Below are 20,357 nucleotides of genomic sequence, written 5' to 3'. Positions count from 1 at the left end.
AAAAAAACATATAAAAAGAAACAGAGTAAGCCCAGTCCATTTAAATCTATTTTGCAAAGATGCCAAGAAGACAGGAAACACTTGGAGAAAAGGCACTAATGCAAAGAAAATATATTAAAGAGCTACTTTCACATTTCTAAATTCTGTGCCTAATATCCAATTTAAATTGGTACTTTTAAAAAATGAAGCCAAGATAGAAATCAGTAAAAAGGATCAAAGCAGAAAATTGAAAAAAACAAAAAGCAAAAGCAAGCGATTAACTAGGCAGTAGGTTAGAAGGTAATCAGAAATAAGATAACGCCCTCACCCTTCAAAATGACATCTCTCCTCCACCTAATGTTACAAAGACTAACTGGGCAGAATGATGGTCTGATACACAAGCCACAAATTCAAGTAAATCTGTAAAATAAAACCTAGTGTTGGTTAATCACAATGAAGAAAAAGAATAAACAAGTGCATTACAAATTTGTTCCCAAAATGCACAAAAGTTTTGGAATTTAATTATTGTTATATTTAGTACAAAAAAGAAGGAAGCCAAAAGACAAAAGGAAACACCTGGAGTTTAGCAGCAGGAAGGCCATAAAGACAGCAAAGAACAAACTTTCTCATTTGAGGATCATGATTTTTCTGTGAAAATGTTCTGATGCTCCCTTCCTCCCTAAAGAAACAATATTCTGCAAATGACATAGCAAATATTCCTAAATGCCACAAATAAGTGGTACAGGAATATTATGAACAGTAACATTTATTATTTAAGAAATGGTTTAAAGCGTCATTCAAATAACTATTTTATTTTCTTCCTTTTAATCTCTACTCACAAATGTTCAACTATCTGCTAGTTAATATGGTAAAATCTTATATATCTTTAATCCTTTTTATAAATCAAACCAATGAATGCACAGACAAAAATAATACACTGACATGAGTATCCAAGAAAAAAATGATGTTCAGCCTAATCAGAAAGAAGCAGAAAAATAAAATACATATCCTCCAGAAAGCCAGCGCAATAAATTTAGAAATAAATGGCTCAATGTATCTGGAGTTATTAAAAAATAAGTTACTACCCACCTTGTAAAATTATAAAAGACCTTTCTTAAAACAGCTAACTTATACCATATTCATTCTTAATATTCTTCCTTCAGCATCTACTTAGGCAAAGTAATTCAAGGATTTTAAAGGAAAGTTCTTAATTTGGGGAACTAAAGTTTTGGGGAGAATGAGTCAGGCAAGCCCTTACCCAGAATTAATAGCCTCTTACAACATCTGACCATTCATTCGCTCACTAACAGTAACAAGTTTATATTTCGTATCACTGCACCTGTGATTCAACAATGAATGATAGTATTTTCAATACTACTTCAATAAAATGCTACTTTCATGGCCCTTAAAGTCCAGTGAGACAGATAGTAGACAATAGACAAACAACTACAAATGGGATAGGCATTATAAAAAGGTAAAGGGAGAAGTACATATGGAAGGGAGTATAATAGGGGAAGTATAAAAGGGAAGTCAAGGAAAAAGTCTCCATAATCGAGGGACATTTGAAACATAAGGGATGAAAAAAAATCAGGTTAACCTTCCCAGAGTAAGTAACGAAGCTTCTTCCTTGCTACTCATATAAAGAATTACACAATACTCCTTCACATTCTCTTCTATACCAGTATGCCATCTTTGTTTCAGTTCATTGTATTTCAGACCTCAGGATATCCTGAATAGCTTGTACATGAGCAGGACAGAGAACACTACAGAATAGTCTAATCTGCCACTATTTCCAATCATGTGGATAGACTAAGTTGAATCTAACTTTCAAGTTAACTTAAATTTAGAGCAAATACAGACATACTCACTGCATATGGGTTACTACTAAACAACAATAAACATCTAAAAACTTTTCCTTATGAGATTAAAAAATAATTCCAAAGAGATTTGGTTTCAAAAAATAAAATTATAGACCTGGCTGGTGTGGCTCAGTGGACTGAGTGCCAACTTGCAAATCAGGGGGTCGCCCGTTCGATTCCCAGTCAGGGAACATGCCTGGGTTTTGGGCTAGGTCCCCAGTTGGGGATGTGAAAGAGGCAACCACACACTGATGTTTCTCTCCCCCTCTTTCTCCTTCCCTTCCTCTCTCTCTAAAAATAAATAAATAAAATATTTAAAAAAATAAATTTATAAAGAGCTAAAAAGAGGACAGCTAACAAAGAAACATGAAATAAGGCAGTGAACTCAAGTCTGAGAATTTAGAGACCCCCTTAGACTCCCCAGCCATTATTAAGCAGAGGCATCTTCAGTGAACAGTAACTGCCACTCTTGTTTAATCTCCAACTGGCCAAGATCCAAGCTATTCCCTTTGCTTAAAGCTATACCCAGTATCATGGGTTTAGTTGGTATTTCCAAAGGCTCTGACTCAAAGACAGATCTCAGGATGATGATAGGGCTTAGCCTCTTTGAATAAAACAATGTATGTTTAGTGGATGAAAGACGGTATACTCAGTGTTCCTTAGTCTAAAGTTCCTGAGAGGATACTTCATCTTCTCAAGTACCAAAATCTTCACAGAAACAAATACGTTTGGAGTATTGTTTAGCCTTAAAAACAAGGTATTTCAATTTCTCATAAATACCTTGAGAGGTAAAGACATTCACTGGCCCAAAATCTCATTTTCATCAAAGGTATGTTTTTACCACTGGCACCACTACCCCAGCACCAGCATTAAAAATACATAAAAACAATTCTGTGGCAGAAGAAAACACAAATAAACTTTATGGATATAATTTATCAAAGAAAACAAAATGTTTTTCATTGTAAACAAAGTTTTTGTTTATAATGAAATTTCTGATCCAGGTAAAGGACTCATGGACAAAGCCAAAGGCGGGCAGGACTGAGAGCAGGAGGCAGGGGTGGGTGGGGCGGGAGAAAGTGGTGGTAGGGAAATGGAGACAACTGCATTGGAACGTTAATTTTAAAAAAATGATTAAAAAATGTTCTGATCTAAAAAGTAAAAATAAATGCATTTAAAGTAAACAAAAGCCATGAATAAGTAAGTTTCAGGCTGTAGCACATCATATGTTAGATGATGGCACCTACTAACTAAAGGTAATCCTGCATCCGACATTTGTCACAGAGAGGAAAGGTATGGACTAAAAACATGCCTATAATCTCTCAGGTGTATGGAGTATAACAGTGTGAAGAGGAAAATAGTGATCGATGGTCAAGAAAAATACCATACCAAAGAACATAACAGCTTTGACCAGTTGGGTGGGAATCATCCAGTAAAGCGAAAAGTTGCTGGTTCAATTCCCAGTCAGGGAATGTGCCCCAGTTGCGGGTTCGGTCCCTCCTGGCATGTGTACAAGAGCCACAATCAATGTTTCAATGTTTCACATCGATGTTTCTCTCCCTCTCTGTCTTCCTCCCTTTCTCTCTCTCTAAAAACAACTAGAACAGGAACAGAACCACAGAAATGGAGATCACATGGAGGGTTAGCAATAGGGGAGTAGGAGGAGGAGAGAGAGGGAAAAGGTACAGAGAATAAGTAGCAGAGATGGTAGGTAGAAAACAGAGAGGGGGAGGGCAGGAATAGTATGGGAAATGTAGAAGCTAAAGAACTTATGACACATGGACATGAACTAAAGGGGGAAAAGGTGGGTGGGAGAGGGAGTGTAGGGTGGAGGGGAATGAAGGGGGGAAATGGGACAACTGTAATAGCATAATCAATAAAATATATTTTTAAATATATAAATAAAATCTTTTTTTTATAAAAGAGAATATAATACAAAGCAAGGTGACAGGGGTATACCAAAACCCTCAGCAAAACAAATCAATGCTGGTGATATTTAATTCCAAAGATTTAAACTTTAATTTTCTCCCTGAAATATTTTAATATACTCTTTTGGATTTTAATTCTTAGGTATATTATGTCTAATTTCACCACAAAAAAAAATTAAAGATCCAGTTGACAAACTGTAAAGGGAAACTATAACTCTGAAAAGTAAAAGACTATTTCATTAATGATTCTTGACTGAGAGAGCATGGTCAGGAAAAGAAAATGAATTTTACAGTCAAGGAGAATTGTGCTCAACCCTTTAACCCTTCTACTTCCGTTGTGTGACCTTGAGTACATTAATATCTCTGAACATTTCTCCTCATCTATGTACCTTAAAACATTATTTTAAGAACTGGCACATAAGAGGTACTCAATAAATGGCTAATGTTATAATGTGGAATTTTAAAAATTTTCCCAAGAGGACATGTTACTGTGCCAAAAATACCTAACCAGTTAAAGTTCCTAATTCCTATGGAATTCTTGGTTCTAAAAACTTTTTTGTTCAGTAGAAAGAATTTTAACAAAGGTAAAAAGAACACTTCTTTTCAGATATTTAATTCTGTTAACATCCAGAAGATAGGAATACTACCCTTCTGGGATATCTCACATTTAACACTCCATCAGCAGATATATTATTTGTCAGACAGGACTATGTTTTCCTATATGTCCATAACTACCTACCAGAATCAGACCACTACACTCAAAACTGTAACTTGGACTGTCCAACTCTGGTGGTGGGATGCAAGGAATACCTTAATTTCCCTAATATTTGACATGCTACACAAGAGCTGGACAAATGGCAAACGCCACCTAACCCTATCGTGCTATTCTCACTTCCTCTCTTTGTTTCAGATCGGCTATTCAACTCCTTAAAGCAAACCCATTGCAATGCTCTATCAGGTAAAAGAGAAAAGCTCAGGCTTTTTCTCTTTAAGGCTGGAACATAATTACTGAGCCCTTTTTAAATGATATATTTTCTTTATGCTTGTCCCTGTGATTTCACAGACTGTGAAATTTAAATAAATATACAGGTGAGGAATGGTTTCCAAAAGAAAACATGGAAGTGGGGAGACTTCCAGTCAAGATGGAGGTGTAAGTAGACACGGTTTGCTTCCTTGCACAATCAAAAGAAGAACAACAAATTTAATAAAGAAAAACAACCAGAATGGCCAGAAAATCAAACTGTGTGGAAGTTCGACAAGCAAGGAGTTGAAGAAACATTCATCCACATCAGTAGGAGGTACCAAGAGAGGCAGCCTGGGTAGACAGAACTCACTTGCAGCAAGGTGGGGGCTGGCAGAGCAGTTAGTCCCACATTTGCACACGGATAAACTGGGAGGAACTGGGGAGCAAGACAGACTGCACAACCCAGAGTTCCAGCATGGGAAAACACAGCCTTAAAACTTCTAACTAAAAAGACCTGTGTGGGTTCAGGCAGCAGGAAAAACTCCCAGCCTCATAGGAAAGTTCATTGGAGAGACCTACAGGTTCCTAGAATGTACACAAAACTGCCCACACGGGAATCAGCACCAGAGGAGCCCAATTTGCTTGTGGGTAGTGGAGGAAGTAACTGAAAGCCAGCAGAGAGCTGAGCAAGTGGTGCTGTTCCCTCTCAGAACCCTCCCCTACATTCAGCACCACAGCGTAGCAACATGACTTGCCCTGCCATGGCGAAGACCTAAAGCCCTGCCCCTTACTATGAAATAGATGTGTGAAGACAAAAAAATATGGCCCAAATGAAAGAAAAGATCAAAACTCCAGAAAAAATACAACTAAGCAATGAAGAGATAGCCAACCTATCAAATGCAGAGTTCAAAACACTGGTAATCAGGATGCTCACAAATATGATTGAGTGTGGTCAAAATATAAAGGGAAGTGAAGGCTATGCAAAGTGAAATAAAGGGAACCAACAGTGAAGGGAAGGAAGCCAGGACTCAAATCAACGATTTGGAGCAGAAGGAAGAAATAAACACTCAACCAGAACAGAAGGAAGAAACAAGAATTCAAAAAAAAAAAAAAATGAGGAGAGTCTTAGAAACCTCTGGGACAACTTTAAACATTCCAACATCCAAATCATAGGGGTGCCAGAAGGAGAAGAGGAAGAGCAAGTATGGAAAACTTATTTGAAAAAATAACAAAGAACTTCCCTAATCTGGCAAAGGATATAAGACTTCCAGGAAGTCTAGGAAGCTCAGAGAGTGCCCAAAAAGTTGGACAAAGGAAGCATGCACCAAGGCACATCATAATTATATTACCCAGAGTTAAAGATAAGGAGATAATCTTAAAAGCAGCAAGAGAAAAGGAGACAGTTACCTATAAAGGAGTGCCCATAAGACTGTCGGATGACTTCTCAAAAGAAACCTTGCAGGCAAGAAGGGGCTGGAAAGAAGTATTCTAAGGCAGGAAAGGCAAGAACCTCCATCCAAGATTGCTCTATCCAGCAAAGCTTTCATTTAGAATGGAAGGGCAGATAAAGTGCTTCCCAGACAAGGTAAAGTTAAAAGAGTTTATCATCACCAAACCCTTATTATATGAAATATAATTAAAGGGATTCATTTAAGGAAAAGAAGATAAAAAATATGAACAATAAAATGATAACAAACTCATAATTATCAACAACCAAACCTAAATAAAAACCAAAAATACCAAAAACTAACTAGGCAAACAACCAGAACAAGGACAGAATCACAGAAATGGAGATCACATGGAAGGCTATCATCAGGGAAGGGGAGAATGGGGGAAAAGGTATGGGGAATAGTAGCATAAATGGTAGGCAGAAAATAGACAGGGGGAGGTTAACAATAGTATAGGAAATGTAGAAGCCAAAGAACTTATATGTACAACCCATGGACATGAACTAAGGGCAGGGGGAGAGGAGATATGGAAATACAGATAGGAGGGAGTGTGCAGGGTGGAGGGTATAAGGGGTGGGAATGGGACAACTGTAATAGCATAATCAATAAAATAATTTTTTTAAAAACTGGTAACATACAAATAAAATCTGTAGTTTACTTAGTAACAATACACCAATGTTAGTTTCTTACTTTTACAGATATATCATGGTAATGTAAGATGTTAACAGGAAAAACTAGATGATTAGTATAAGGGAACTTGTACTATCTTTGCAACTTGTGTGTCAATTTAAAATTATTCAAAAATAAAGTTAATCTATAGCAAAAAAAATCATACCTATTTCAGAGGGTAGGTAAGAGGACTGAGTGAGTTAATGCATAAATGTTTAGGACAGTGCCTGGGGTATGGTGAGGATATAATAAATAGTAACTATTATTATTTTTATGTTAAATAACTATTACATATTTGCTAAATAGACAAAAAAACAAAACATACAATAACAAACCAATATGAGCTAGCTTCATTAATTCCATACTTGTGATACTTCTCTATTCCTCATTATTTCCCACCAAAAATAAACTGCGACATATATTTACTATTTTTTAAAAAAACATAAATAGCCCTGACTGGTGTGGCTCAGTTGACTGGATGCTGTCCCTCAAAGCAAAGGGTCACTGCCTGGGTTGCAGGTTTGGTCCCTGGTCACAGTGCTTACAAAAGGCAATGGATCGATGTTTCTCTCACATCGCTGCTTCTGTCCCTCTCATTCTCCCCACTTCCCTTCTCTCTAAAAATAAATAGATAGATAAAGTTTTAAAGTAAAATAAAAAAGCAGAAGTAATGGTGTGCAAGTCAGAGATTAGTTCATATAAGACACTGTGGCTTCATGCTTGCTTTTTCTCTATTGAATCACTCACTAAGGAAGTAACCAGTTGCTACATTACCATATTTTGCCATGCATAATGAGCACTTTTTTGCCCAAATTTTTAACGGAAAAATAAGGATGCACATTACACATGGGTAGTACTAATTCCACATCTATATAAATGTTTTCGATTCTTTTATTTATGCTTATGCATTAAAAGTGTAACTCCAGAAAGCAATATCAATATCCATATACAAAATAATACCCTGAAATATGATAATTGGTTTTGTTTCTAAATATAAATAAATAAATAACTGAATTAAAAAATCAAAATGAAAGATTTTTTTCCCTGAAAGTATGGGCCAAAAATGTGAGTGTGCATATACATGGGAGTACATTTTACCTGGCAAAATATGGTACTCTATGGTCAACAACCAGAAAGGAACTGAGGCCTCTTATTTTACAACAGCCAATGAACTTGCTTGCAGGCAGATCTTCCAGCCCCCGTCAAGGCTTGGGATGGCTGTAGCCCTGGTTGACAACTAGTACAACCTGAGGGACCCCGAGCTAAAAATCACTTAGTTAAGCTGCTCCCGAGTTCATATGCCAACTCCTATGTGAGATAATAAATATTTGTTGTCCTCAGCCCCTAATTTTTTGGAAAATTTGTTATTTAGCAATAGAAAACTAATATATGGATTCTCTCCCTTATTAATTCACTCAAAATTTATCAAACATCTACTTTAATATTTGAAGGCTTTAAGAGATACAAATATTAATGATGAAGTGTAGGCTTCTTGAAGGCATAAACTAACAATCCACTGTATTGGATATACAGTGCTTTTGTTTGTCCAATATGCCTAATTCCTTTGAGAAATTCATCACCTATTCCCTACTGTATCAGTTGCCCCTGGTGAAAGGGCTGGGCAAATACTGCAAGCCTAAATTACCCTAATTCCTACAAACAGTGACTTCTCTATGAGTAGCCATGCATTCAGAGCCTGAAAAATAAGAATTAGTCTTTAATCAATGCAAGTAAGTTGGGAAGAGAAAAGCACCTCTTTCTACTGGTATGGACTGATAGCCATTACCTTATATCAACAGGGAGTAAGCTTGCTTGCAGAATGACATGAACAGAGCCAGAGAGAGCCAGGAGACATCTGAAACCATGAATCACTTTTGGGCTTCCTACATAGAGACTCATATATCCCACTAACCCCCTTTTTTGATTAATTAAGCTAGACACTAATAAAGCTGCTTTGTTTTTTTGTTTTAAATCTAAGTTGTATCAAATGCTTTTAAAAAGTTCAAAATATCCTGATAATTTATATTATCGGATTCAGTTCACATAACTGGGGAGAAATTCATGGTAGTTAACATGGACTCTGAAAAGAGTAAGGATTTTAGCAAAGATGGATAAAGAACATTCCAAGTAGCAACAGGAAAGGATATGCACGTATGAAAAATATAGTACCACTTGGCTGAACTACACAATATAAATAGGTAATAGAGCATAGACACTTTCAATTATATTCTTAGGAGGTCAGGCTGTTTTCCCTAGATTAAGGGAGTATGTAAGGAGAAGGTATCATAAGATGAGAGGTCTACTTCATTTCGTGATCAATATTGTTTAGATGTCACCATTCTCAATAGCTTTATTATCATAATTCTGTACACACTTCTCCACTGTATCCACAAGACTTAGAAAATCCACAATGATTTATTAAATCATTGATATGATTTATCTATAATAATTTATTTAAATTCATACATACTTCCTTATTACTGACTTCGTCTACTCTACTTAGGTTAAATACCCTGGCACTAAAATGATAAGCCTGAAACTTGGCTTCCAAGTTAGGAAGTCCCATTTTCTCTTTCCCCAATTGAGAAATTATTTTTAAAAACCCATGTAAAAGTACAAAGAATATTCTTACACCATATACAAAAATCAACTCAAAATGGATCTAAACATAGGAGCTAAAACTATAAAAGTCTTAGAATAAAATAGAGAGGAAAAAATTTTATGACATCAGATTTGGCAATATGGTCTTAGATATGACACCAAAAGCACAAAAAACAAAAGAAAAAATAGATGTTAGATTGTATCAAAATTTACATTTTTTAAAACATTTTATTTATTTATTTTTAGAGGGGAAGAGAGGGAGAAAAGGGAGAGAAACATTAATGAGTGGTTGCCCTTCATACACCCCCCATTGGGGACCTGGCCCACAACCCAGGCATGTGCCCAGACCAGGAATTAAACCAGTGACCCTTTGGTTTGTAGGCTGGCACTCAATCCACTGAGCCACACTAGCCAAGGCAAAATTTAAATTTTTGTGCATTAAAGGATATTATCTAGAGAGTGAAAAGAAAACCCACAGAATTTGAGAGAATATCTGAATATTATATATCTATCTGATAAGAGATTGATATTCAGGCATATATTAAAAACTTCCACAACTCAACTATAACAATAAAAAACAGCAACCAATTTTAAAAATAGACAAAGGAATTGAATAGACATTTCTCCAAAGCTTATAAAAGGCCAATAAGCAAATTAAAAGATGGTCAACATCACTAATTATTAGAAAACTTAACTCAAAACCACAATGAGATACCACTTCACACCCATTAGGATGGCAATTTATCCAAATATATACATACAAACACAAAAACCCAGAAAATAACAAATGTTGACAAGAATCTGCAGAAATTAGAACTCTCGTGTGTTATCAGAAAGAATGTAAAAATGGCACAGCCACTGTGGAAAACAGTTTGGCAGTTTCTCAAAAATTTAAACATAGAACTACCATATGATCTGGCAGTTCCACTCCTAGGTATACACATAAAAGAATTAAAAGCAGGGATTCAAACAACACGAGCATATCTGTGTCCACAGTAACATTATTCACAATAGTCAAAAGGTAGAAACAATTCAAATGCCCATCAACATGTTAAAAGAGAAATAAAATGTGGTATAAACCAAAAAGTATGATTCAGCTTTTAAAAGGAATAAAGTTCTGACACAAGCTACTACACAGATAAATCCTAAGACATTATGCTCTGAAAAATAAGCCAGATACAATAAGACAAATATTGTATGATTCATCTTATATGAGGTACATAAAATAGGCAAATTCACAAACACATACAGTAGGAAGAGGTTACCAGGGGCCAGAGAGAGGTGGGGATGGAGAGTTACTGTTGAATGGACACAGAGTTCCTGTTTGGGATGATGAAAAAGTTCTGGAAATGGAGAGTGGTGATGTTTACACAACACTGTGAATGTACTTAATACAACTGAACTGCACACTTAAAAGTGGTTAAATGGTAAATTTTGTGTGATATATAAGATATATTACACACACAAAACAAGTGCTAAGAATGGGCTTGGGCCAGAGGCCTTCTCCATGCATCCTGGCAGCAGAGCAGTGGCCTGGATTGAAGCCCAGAGTCAACCAGCCAGTACACAAATCCTAGACAAACACAAACAGTTTCAACATTGCTGGGCAAGATATACTGTCACCCTGAGTTTAGCAAAAAACACTGACATCCAAAAATCGTTTCCAAGTCCTCTTAAGGCTTGGTTTCCTGGCTTCCTCTCAATCACCCCCATCTGTCCACAAGAATGGAACCAGAGCCGGAGCAGCAAAAATCTGAAAGGAGTCCAAAACTAGGGGCTGCCTATTGGCAGGTTACTAGTCAGAAGCTAAGGACTTCGGTTCTGCCAAAGCCCTGCTCTCAGAGGGTCAATAAGTTTGCAAAGACACTCATATCTTTCTCTCCCTTTTTATATCTTTTTATTGAAGTATAATATACAGACAGAAAAGGGCACATCATAAGATGTGTTAAGCCTATAAGGAAAAATTTGAGCTCAATAAACTCAAATGCATCTCTATAAATTGAGAGTTTAAAATGAAAATTACTTCAGCACAAAGAGCATTTTCTTAACTGCCAAATGTTAAATAATTTCTTTTCTTTTTTTCCCAAGTGCAAGGGCTAATTAAAGCAATCAAAGAACTCAAGTTGCATATTAGATGGTCAACTTAGTAATAAAACTAAGACTAGGATTAGCAATTTATACTAACATTCGTACACAAAAAAGTTATCACCAAGCCCTCCCTTTCTCTCATTTTTCCACATCCTTTTCAATTCATCTCAAAGTAAGTCATCTACATTCAAAACATTTCTCCTATCTGCTCACTTCCCTCCACTGTGACTGCTAAAATTATTTCCATCTACCTTGCTAAGGCTCCTGCAATAACTCCTTCTATGTGTTTTCCTGGCTTCACTTTTTTTTTCCTTTTGGCACAATACTGATTTGTATTAGTTATCCCTAGGCTTGAAAACAAATTTTGAGACATTACGATGGAATTGTCATATGAACAGAGGTGGAAATGTAAAATGGAAATTGTCCAAAACCCCATTTTGAACACAACCTTATTTTGAAGTGGAGTACTAATTTTGGCTCTGTTCATTTGGGATACTTAACCTTTCTAACAGAATGAAGAATGAAACTTTTTGTTTTTTATCTTGAGATCCCATTTTACCTAACTACTATCACACAGAAATTTGGAAGTAAAAGAGAGCTATTTTTAATGTGCAAATAAACAGTTCCAACCTTAGTGATTTTTTTCCTGAGATCTTAGTACCATGGCTTCATTTTTTACTATGTTCTAACCCATCCTTCACATGTGAATCAAAGCAATCCTATGCAAACATCAATCAGCCTGCATGATGCCCTGTTTAAAACCCTCCAATGGTTTCCTATTATGCTTAGAATAAAAATCCAAATTTCTTAACAAGGCCAACTTCTTGCCTTTGCTCTTCCCTCTGCCTGTGTTTTATATTCCCAGATCAACCTGCCTCCTTGGAGAAGCCTTCCTCACTCAAACTGAAGTGGTGCCCCTTACTCTGAGGTGGGGTCTGAGCATCCATAATTTTTTAAAGCTCTTCGGGTGAGTATGATATGTAGTGATGCTGAAAATCACTGCACTAAATAAGTCTGGCTTTTTCTTGAAACAATTTTCTGCCAATTTACTTCTTGCTACTTCTTACTGCCTGTGGGTTGAAAAACTGAAAAACCAACATGTAGAAAATGGTTAAAATAAAAAAGAAATGGCCATCATCAGGAAACCACACTAAACCAGTGCCAACAGTCACACCTACATGTAACATGCAAGAGTTATGTTTATAAACTTTAGAGAATTGGTACTGCATGTACCAACTTTTTTACTGATCATGACACTCAGCTCAAAATAAGCAATGAAGTTGTTAGAGAAACCAAATGTAAACGTCACCTCCTCAGAACTGCCTTCCTCAATTTCCAGGTTAAGAGAGCCATTCCCTCTTCTAAGATTTGACGAGGCTCTTTTTTACTCTGACATACTTTCTTACACTAATTACTACCTCTCTTTTACTGTCAGCTCTGTAAGATAAGGGAATTGTCTGTATTGTTTAACGATGTATCCCCAACACCTATACAGTGTCTGATACATAGTAGATGCTTACTAAATAGTGAATTATGTGATTCATTTATTCACTCAACAAATATTTACTGACCACCATTTGCCAGGAAGTATCTAAGACCCTGGATCATAAGGATATAGCAGTGAAAAAAATAGCAAAAACTTTGCTCCCCTTATATGCTAATGTGGAGCACAGACAAGATTAATCAATGAAACAAAATACAATTGACCCTTGAACAATGTGGGTGTTACAAGAGTCTATAAGTACCCCCTCACACACGTAACTTTTGACTTAACCCCAAAACTTAACTACAGTCCCTCAGTATCCACAGAGGATTGGTTCCAGGACCCCTACAGATATCAAAATCCTTAGATGCTCAAGTACCTTATATAATATGGTACAGAACAATGTATATAGTTGGCCCTTCATATCTGTGGTTTCCCAACCAGGGATATGGAGGGCTTACTATATATTTACTGGAAAAAATCCATGTATACATGGACCCACGCAATTCAAATCTATGCTGTTTAAGGCTCAACTGTATATAACACGCTGGGCAGTAATAAGTGACAGAAAGAAAAAATAAAGCAGAAAAAAACTAATCTGCAATAACAAAAGGCAGATTACTGGTTGTTAAGGAACTGAGGTGAAGATAGGGATGGACTGTAAAAGGGCACAAGGAAACTTTTAGGGGGTGATGCACACTGTCTTATGACCAGAGTGGTGGTTTCAAAAGTGTATCTACCATCTGATACATCTCCTCAGGCAAGGGAGACAAAAGAAAAAATTAACGAATGGGACTATACCAAACTAAAAAATTTTTGCATTGCAAAAGAAACCGTCAACAAAATAAACAGACAACCCACAGAATGGGAGAACATATTCACTGCTACATCTGATAAGGGGTTAATATCCAAAGTTTATAAAGAACTTATAAAACTTAACACCAAAAAACAAACAATCCAATTAAAAAATGGGCAAAGGACCTGAATAGCCACTTCTCCAATAGACATATGAAAAGATGTTCAACATCACAAATCATCAAAGAAATGCAAATTAAAAAACCACAACAAGGTATCACCTTACACTGGTAAGAATGGCTATCATCAATAAATCAACAAACAAGTGCTGGTGAGGATGTGGAGAAAGGGAAACCCTTCTGCACTGTTGGTAGGAATGCACATTGGTGCAGTCACTGTGGAAAGCAGCATAGAGACACAAAAAAACTAAAAATGGAACTGCCACGCTAGCTAGTGTGGCTCAGTGGACTGGGTGCCAGCCTGTGAACCAATGGGTCACCAGTTCAATTCCCAGTCAGGGCACATGCCTAAATTGTGGGCCAGGTCCCCAGTAAGGGGTGCATGAGGGGCAACCACACATTCATGTTTCTCTACCTCACTTTCTCCCTCCCTTCCCCTCTCTAAAGATAAATAAATAAAATCTTTAAAAAAAATAGAATTGCTTTATGACCCAGAAATTCTACTTGTGGGAATTTATCTGAAGAAATCCAAAACATTAATTTGAAAGAACATAAGCACCCCTATGTTCATTGGAGCATTATTTACAATTGCCAAAATATAGAAGCTATAATAAAAAAATGAATATCCTGTTACAAATTGCTGGTGAAACACCTAAATACACTTATTGCACATTGCTAATCTGCCAGACTTTTGGTCTAGGAACAGAAGGAGGAAAGCCATAAAACACAATGGTTAAGAGAATGGACTTTTGGGTCAAACAAACCAAAGTCAATACAGGCAATTAGTACTGTTTTACAGTAACTGAATAAAAGATTCTCCAAATGTATTTTGAAGAAGGATTATATTTTTTAAAAGGAATTACATTTTAAATTAAAATTAAAGTCATTATAGAAGTACAGACACTGTAAACCCTAAAAACTCAAGAAGGGAATATATGACGAAATGTGCCAGCTAAAAAAGTGTTCTCATCATTAGAAGAAAATAAATAATACATTTCTACTATAGAAACCAACAGGGACACGTATTTCATTATTTATCTGAAAATTAATCTGGCTAGCTAATTCAGTAATCTAGGTTTCTCTTCCTAATTACAAGTTGCTGCTTTTTCTCCCCAAAAGACATACACACCAGGTCATTAAAAATCTGATCTAGCAGTATTCTGGAGCACAAACCAAATGACTTCAAGAAAAACCATGTGTTTACTAAAATCATCCGCTATAATGACTACAAGAAAAAGCATCAATGTCATGTAAATAATCAACATCAAATTAAAAATTACTTGTGGGCTCAAGGACAGAAGTAGCACACTTACGGTCTTTAGTAACAATACATTATAGTACTTAAGATATACTTTTTCCAGTACCTGACCCAAATAAATATGACTAAATGAGAGAATTTTGTGCTACGTTGTTTAATCTCAATTCCTGGTCTTTATATAACATTTCTATCATTGCCTTGGAGAGTCTGACCAAATGCCAAGAATTCTGAAATCAAACAAAAATGGAGTAGTGGCCCACTTCTGTACTCTCACCTTATTGACCCATTTTGTTCTTCTGTGATAGCTGCCAGAACCCCGAGGCTGGTTTCCAGACTGTGTACACAATTGGTAGTGTCCAAATTTTTAAATTATTCCATTTTGAAGTGAGATTCTAGGAAACAAGGTCTTTTCCCATTATTCTCACTATTTCTGTAAAGATGACTACCACGTAAAATCAATTCCAATGTATTGCTAATATGTAAGGGAAATGTAGATGACAAAGGGAAATTTATTGAAGTTGAACTCACCTGTCCACTCTTCCCTATTTCCAGCTCCATTACAGCAACAGGGGTGTGTATCTGAGCTGAGTGCCTCGACTGTGATTTGCCGTCAACTCTCCAGCTCAGACTCCGAAGCCCACTGTCCCAGCGGCTCTGGTTTATGAGGCTCTCTCGGATCTTTGTCTTATGACTCTTCCAGAATTTAGAAATGACAGCAGCTTGATCAGATGTGATTCCTCCTTGCTTTTTGGTTTGAGCAGTCAAGAATGCCTCCAGCTGGTTGAAATCCATGTCTGCAGATGCAATAGACTATACGGACAGAAAAAGTAATGAATTTGAATTTGGTATATAAGTAGAAATAGGTAGCTCCTTCACTAAAGATCATATCTTGAGTGACTCATAATCAATGAATAAGTTTTCAAGGGGCAGTAATGAGAATAAACTCTTCATAAGTATAAAAATATTCTCTTTGTAAATATCAAATATCAGAAAAGCTACTGTTAAAACTTCCCTGTCACTCAAATTCTGTCTCAGTAACTAAAATCTAATTTTTAAATATTCAGTTCTGTGGTGTGGAAATAATAAAATAATAATTTTAAAATAAATAGAACAAAATTAATTAGCTCTTTGATGAAATATGACATAATTTCACAGTGACTAACAGTCAGGCTTAACATGCAATAACTGGATGATGCCTTGTCCATAAGAAGCACTGAGTAAATTTCTAAGCACTAAGCACTACGTTAAATGAACGCATTATTTTAGCTTTGTAGTCCATCTTCAATCAAATAGTTCATTCACTGTAACGTTACTTTGAAACGATGGCCTTAAATGACATACTATGTCACCTAAGTTTAATTGACATCTTCAGGGCATTTCACCCCAAAGCAGCATAATATACATTCTTTTCAAGTTCACACAGAATATTTTCTAGGATAGGCCACATGTTAAAACATAAAACAATTCACAATAAAGTTAGGAATACCGAAATCATATCAAGCATATTCTCTGACCATATGGCATGAGACTAGAAATCAATTATAAGAAAAAACCTGAAAAACGCACAAAGACACGGAGGCTAAGTAACACATTACTAAACAATGAATGAGTTAACAATGAGATCTAGGAAGAAATCAAAAGATACCCCGAAACAAATGAAAATGAGAACACAACCACCAAAAATCTATGGGGCACAGAGAAATTTCCCCTATGTGGGAAATTCATAGCATTACAGGCCTAGCTCAAAAAAGAAGAAAAAAACTCAAATAAATTACCTAACTTTACACTTTAAGGAACCTGAAAAAGAACAACAAAGCCCAAAGTGAGTAAAAGGAAGGAAATAATAAAGATCAGGGCAAAAATAAATGAAAGCATCTAAAAAATATATAAAATATCAATGAAACCAAGAGATGGTTCTTTAAAAAGATGAATAAGATTGATAAACCTTTAACCAGACTCATCAAGAAAAAGAGATGCCCCAAATAAATAAAATCAGAAATGAAATAGAAGTAACAACTGACTCCACAGAAATACAAGGGAATGTAAGAAAACAGTATAAACAACGATACGCCAACAAATTGGACAACATGGACAAAAAGGACTGTATTGCAGCAGATCAAGACCAAGGAGATCCACTCTCCCTTCTGGAAGACAGAAGAAAATGCATGGAGCCATGGGGATGCTTGACATACCTTTATTCAAGGGTGGGCAAACCATGCATGCTGCAAGCTGCATGTCTAACTAGTGAGAACCCCTACTTGTTTAAGTATAGAGGGGAACCAAGCTGGAGAAATACTAGAACATTACATAACATAATTCTGCACATGCGAACCCACTTCATGTTCTGGGAACAGTTTATCGGACCCAGTCTCAAGGCTATGAGAACACTGGTTATCAGGCCCTTCCGAGGCTACGGGAACCCTGATTTCCTTAGTTACCCAGACATCTGGGTGAGGAAGCCAGACTGCCTCCACTTTCCCTATAAAGATAAATTTCTAGAATCATACAACCTTCCAAAACTGAACCAGGAAGAAACAGATAATCTGAATAGACAGATTACAACTACTGAAAGTAGTTCGATTACTGATTGAAGCAGTAATCAAAAAACTCCCAACAAACAAAAGCCCTTCATCATATATCCTCACAGGTGAATTTTACCTAATGTCCAAAGAAAAACTAACACCTATCCTTCTCAAACTATTCCAAAAAATTCAAGAGGAAGGAAGACTCCCATGCTCATTTTATGAGGCCAATATAAAGAAAGAAAATTATAGGCCAATATCTCTGATGAACATAGATGCTAAAACTCTGAACAAAATATTAGAAAATCTGACAGAAATACATCAAGCCTGGCTGGTGTAGCTCAGTGGATTGAGCACGGGCCTGCAAACCACAGGATCACGGTTTGATTCCCAGTCAGGGCACATGCCTGGGTTGTAGGACAGTTCCCAGCAGGGGAGTACAAGAAGCAACCATACATTGATATTTCTCTCCCTCTCTCCTTCCCTTCTCTTCTAAAGATAAATAAATTTTTAAAAATCTAAAAAAAAGGAATAAAATTATTTTTTACAAAGAAATACATCAAAAAGATCACACACCGTAATATAACCAGGCCCATCGCTGCCCAGAAATGGGGAGGGGTTGGGAAGCACCGAGGACCAGAGCGTGCATGCACTGCCCCAGCAACTAGGGCCACCGCACTGGGACTCAGCAGAAAGTGGTGTTTAGGGTGCTTGGCAGTCTAGGAAGGTGATTTAAGGGATAGAGATCCCCTCTCATCAACCTCAGGTACATGGGGGATTCCAGGGGCAAGCTTTAAAAGCAGAACACAGAAATGCCAGCAATTTGCTCTCTCCTCCCCTCACTGGTCAGTTGGACGCCAGGGGCTCGGATTCCTGAGCCTATGGACCTTGGGGGGAACCTCATGGTCCAGAGCATTCTCTGTGCCACTCCCTGAACTCTCCAGGACCTGTGTGGCCAGGAACACAGTGGCCATTGACCAGTAAGGGAGAAAGGGAGGAGGCCCAGGTCAGCTGACCAGGAGGCAATGTGGCCAGGCAGCACACCTGGTACCCCTCCCCCCAAAAGGGAAGCCATGGCAGCAGCCATCCACCAGCTACCCACACACACTCCTCCAGCATAGGCCCCATCATCCTCAAGCTCCGCTGTCACTGCCGCTTCACCTGCTCCACCTGCTCCAGCCCCACAGGGCATAAGACCCACAGCAGGGAATGCGGGAAGGTGCTTAGCTGGTCAGTGCTTTGCACCCCAGCCAGTCGGGGAAGCCAGGTGCCCTAGCAGCTGGCAGCGGGGCGGAGCCCCCATGAACATCTGCCACAGCAGGCAGCAGCTGCTCCGACCAATCCTGGAGCCTTCTGACTAGGAGCAGGGTTGCACCCACAAGCTGATGCCAGAGAGACAGGGGGCAAGGGCTGGTCCGGGAGGTAGAAGTCAAGGAAAAAGCAGTGTGCCAGGAGTGGGACTTCCGCTGGCCAGTGTGCACAAACTCCAAAGGACACCTGGAGCAGACCATGACCAGAAAGCTGCTGCAAAGTGATGGTGTCTCTGGCACCAGAAAGACAAAATTAGAGCTGGAGAGATGGAGACCCCTTTGAGTAACAACCTTGGGCTATATATAAGTACTAATGGGAGCTTCTGGTCATGGATTTAAGACTAATCTTTCTACAGGTGACTGGTTTCCTCTGCCCTGTGGACAAGCCTGTCTAGGAGCAGGAATGCTCCCAGTTTCCTCAAAAGAGTACCCTGTTGCCCTGGCTGGTGTAGCTCAGTGGACTGAGTGCGGGCCTGCGAACCAGACAATCAAAGTTCGATTCCCCGTCAGGGCACATGCCTGGGTTGCAGGCCAGTTCCCAGCTGGGGCCAGTTCCCAGCAAGGGATGCACCAGAAGCAACCCTACATTGATATTTCTCTCCTTCTCTCCTTTCCTTCCATTCTAACGATTAAATAAATTAAAAAAAAAGAGTACCCTGTTAATAAATTTTTTCCTTCCCTACACATCTTCATGTTATACATGTACATGGCAACAAGCCACTGACCCCAGGCTGCCTTAGAACAATCCAGTGGGATTTTATTCCAGGGGTGCACAATATATCCACAAATCAATAAACCACACAAATAAAATACAAACCACATGATCATATCAATAGAGAAAAAGCATTTGATAAAACCCAACACCCACTTATGACAAAAACTCTTAGCAAAGTGAGAATAGAGGAAACATACCTCAATTTAATAAAGGTCATACAAGACAAACCTGTAGCCAATATCAGACTCCGGGGGAAAAAACTACAGGCGTTTTCCTTAAGATCTGGAACTAGATAGGAATGTCCTCTTTCACCACTCTTAATAAATATAGTACTGGAAGTCCAACCCACAGCAATCAGACAAGAAAAAGGAATAATAGCCACCAAACTAGAAAGGAAAAAGTAGAACTGTAATTATTTGCAAATGACATGATATTGTATATAGAGAACCCTAAAAATTCCACAAAAAAACTACTAGAACTGATAAATGAATTCAGTAAAGTAGCTGGATACAAAATAAATATCCTGAAATCAATTGCATTTTTATACATGAAATGAACTATT

General features: G+C 37.5%; 2 protein-coding genes across 2 annotated transcripts in view; both read right to left on the bottom strand.

Annotated features, from left to right (window-relative positions):
• Positions 1 to 15,863, bottom strand: part of B3GNT2 (UDP-GlcNAc:betaGal beta-1,3-N-acetylglucosaminyltransferase 2) — a 148,867-nt gene extending 133,004 nt beyond the window's left edge. Inside the window, exon 1 of the mRNA XM_037163601.2 lies at positions 15,777 to 15,863. The gene's annotated coding sequence lies outside the window, so the exon portion shown is untranslated. The remainder of the gene's footprint in view (positions 1 to 15,776) is intronic.
• Positions 1 to 20,357, bottom strand: part of COMMD1 (copper metabolism domain containing 1) — an 87,051-nt gene that overhangs the window by 41,302 nt on the left and 25,392 nt on the right. The window contains exon 2 of the mRNA XM_037163613.2: positions 15,777 to 16,058. Coding sequence (XP_037019508.1) covers positions 15,777 to 16,058 — 282 coding nt within the window. The remainder of the gene's footprint in view (positions 1 to 15,776; positions 16,059 to 20,357) is intronic.

The sequence above is a fragment of the Artibeus jamaicensis genome, unplaced genomic scaffold (assembly GCF_021234435.1).
Source record: "Artibeus jamaicensis isolate MK-2021 breed Jamaican fruit bat unplaced genomic scaffold, CSHL_Jam_final contig_465, whole genome shotgun sequence".
Classification (NCBI taxonomy): Eukaryota; Metazoa; Chordata; class Mammalia; order Chiroptera; family Phyllostomidae; genus Artibeus; species Artibeus jamaicensis.
Note: the sequence above shows the minus strand (reverse complement) of the source record. Positions and strands in the feature narration are given on the sequence as shown.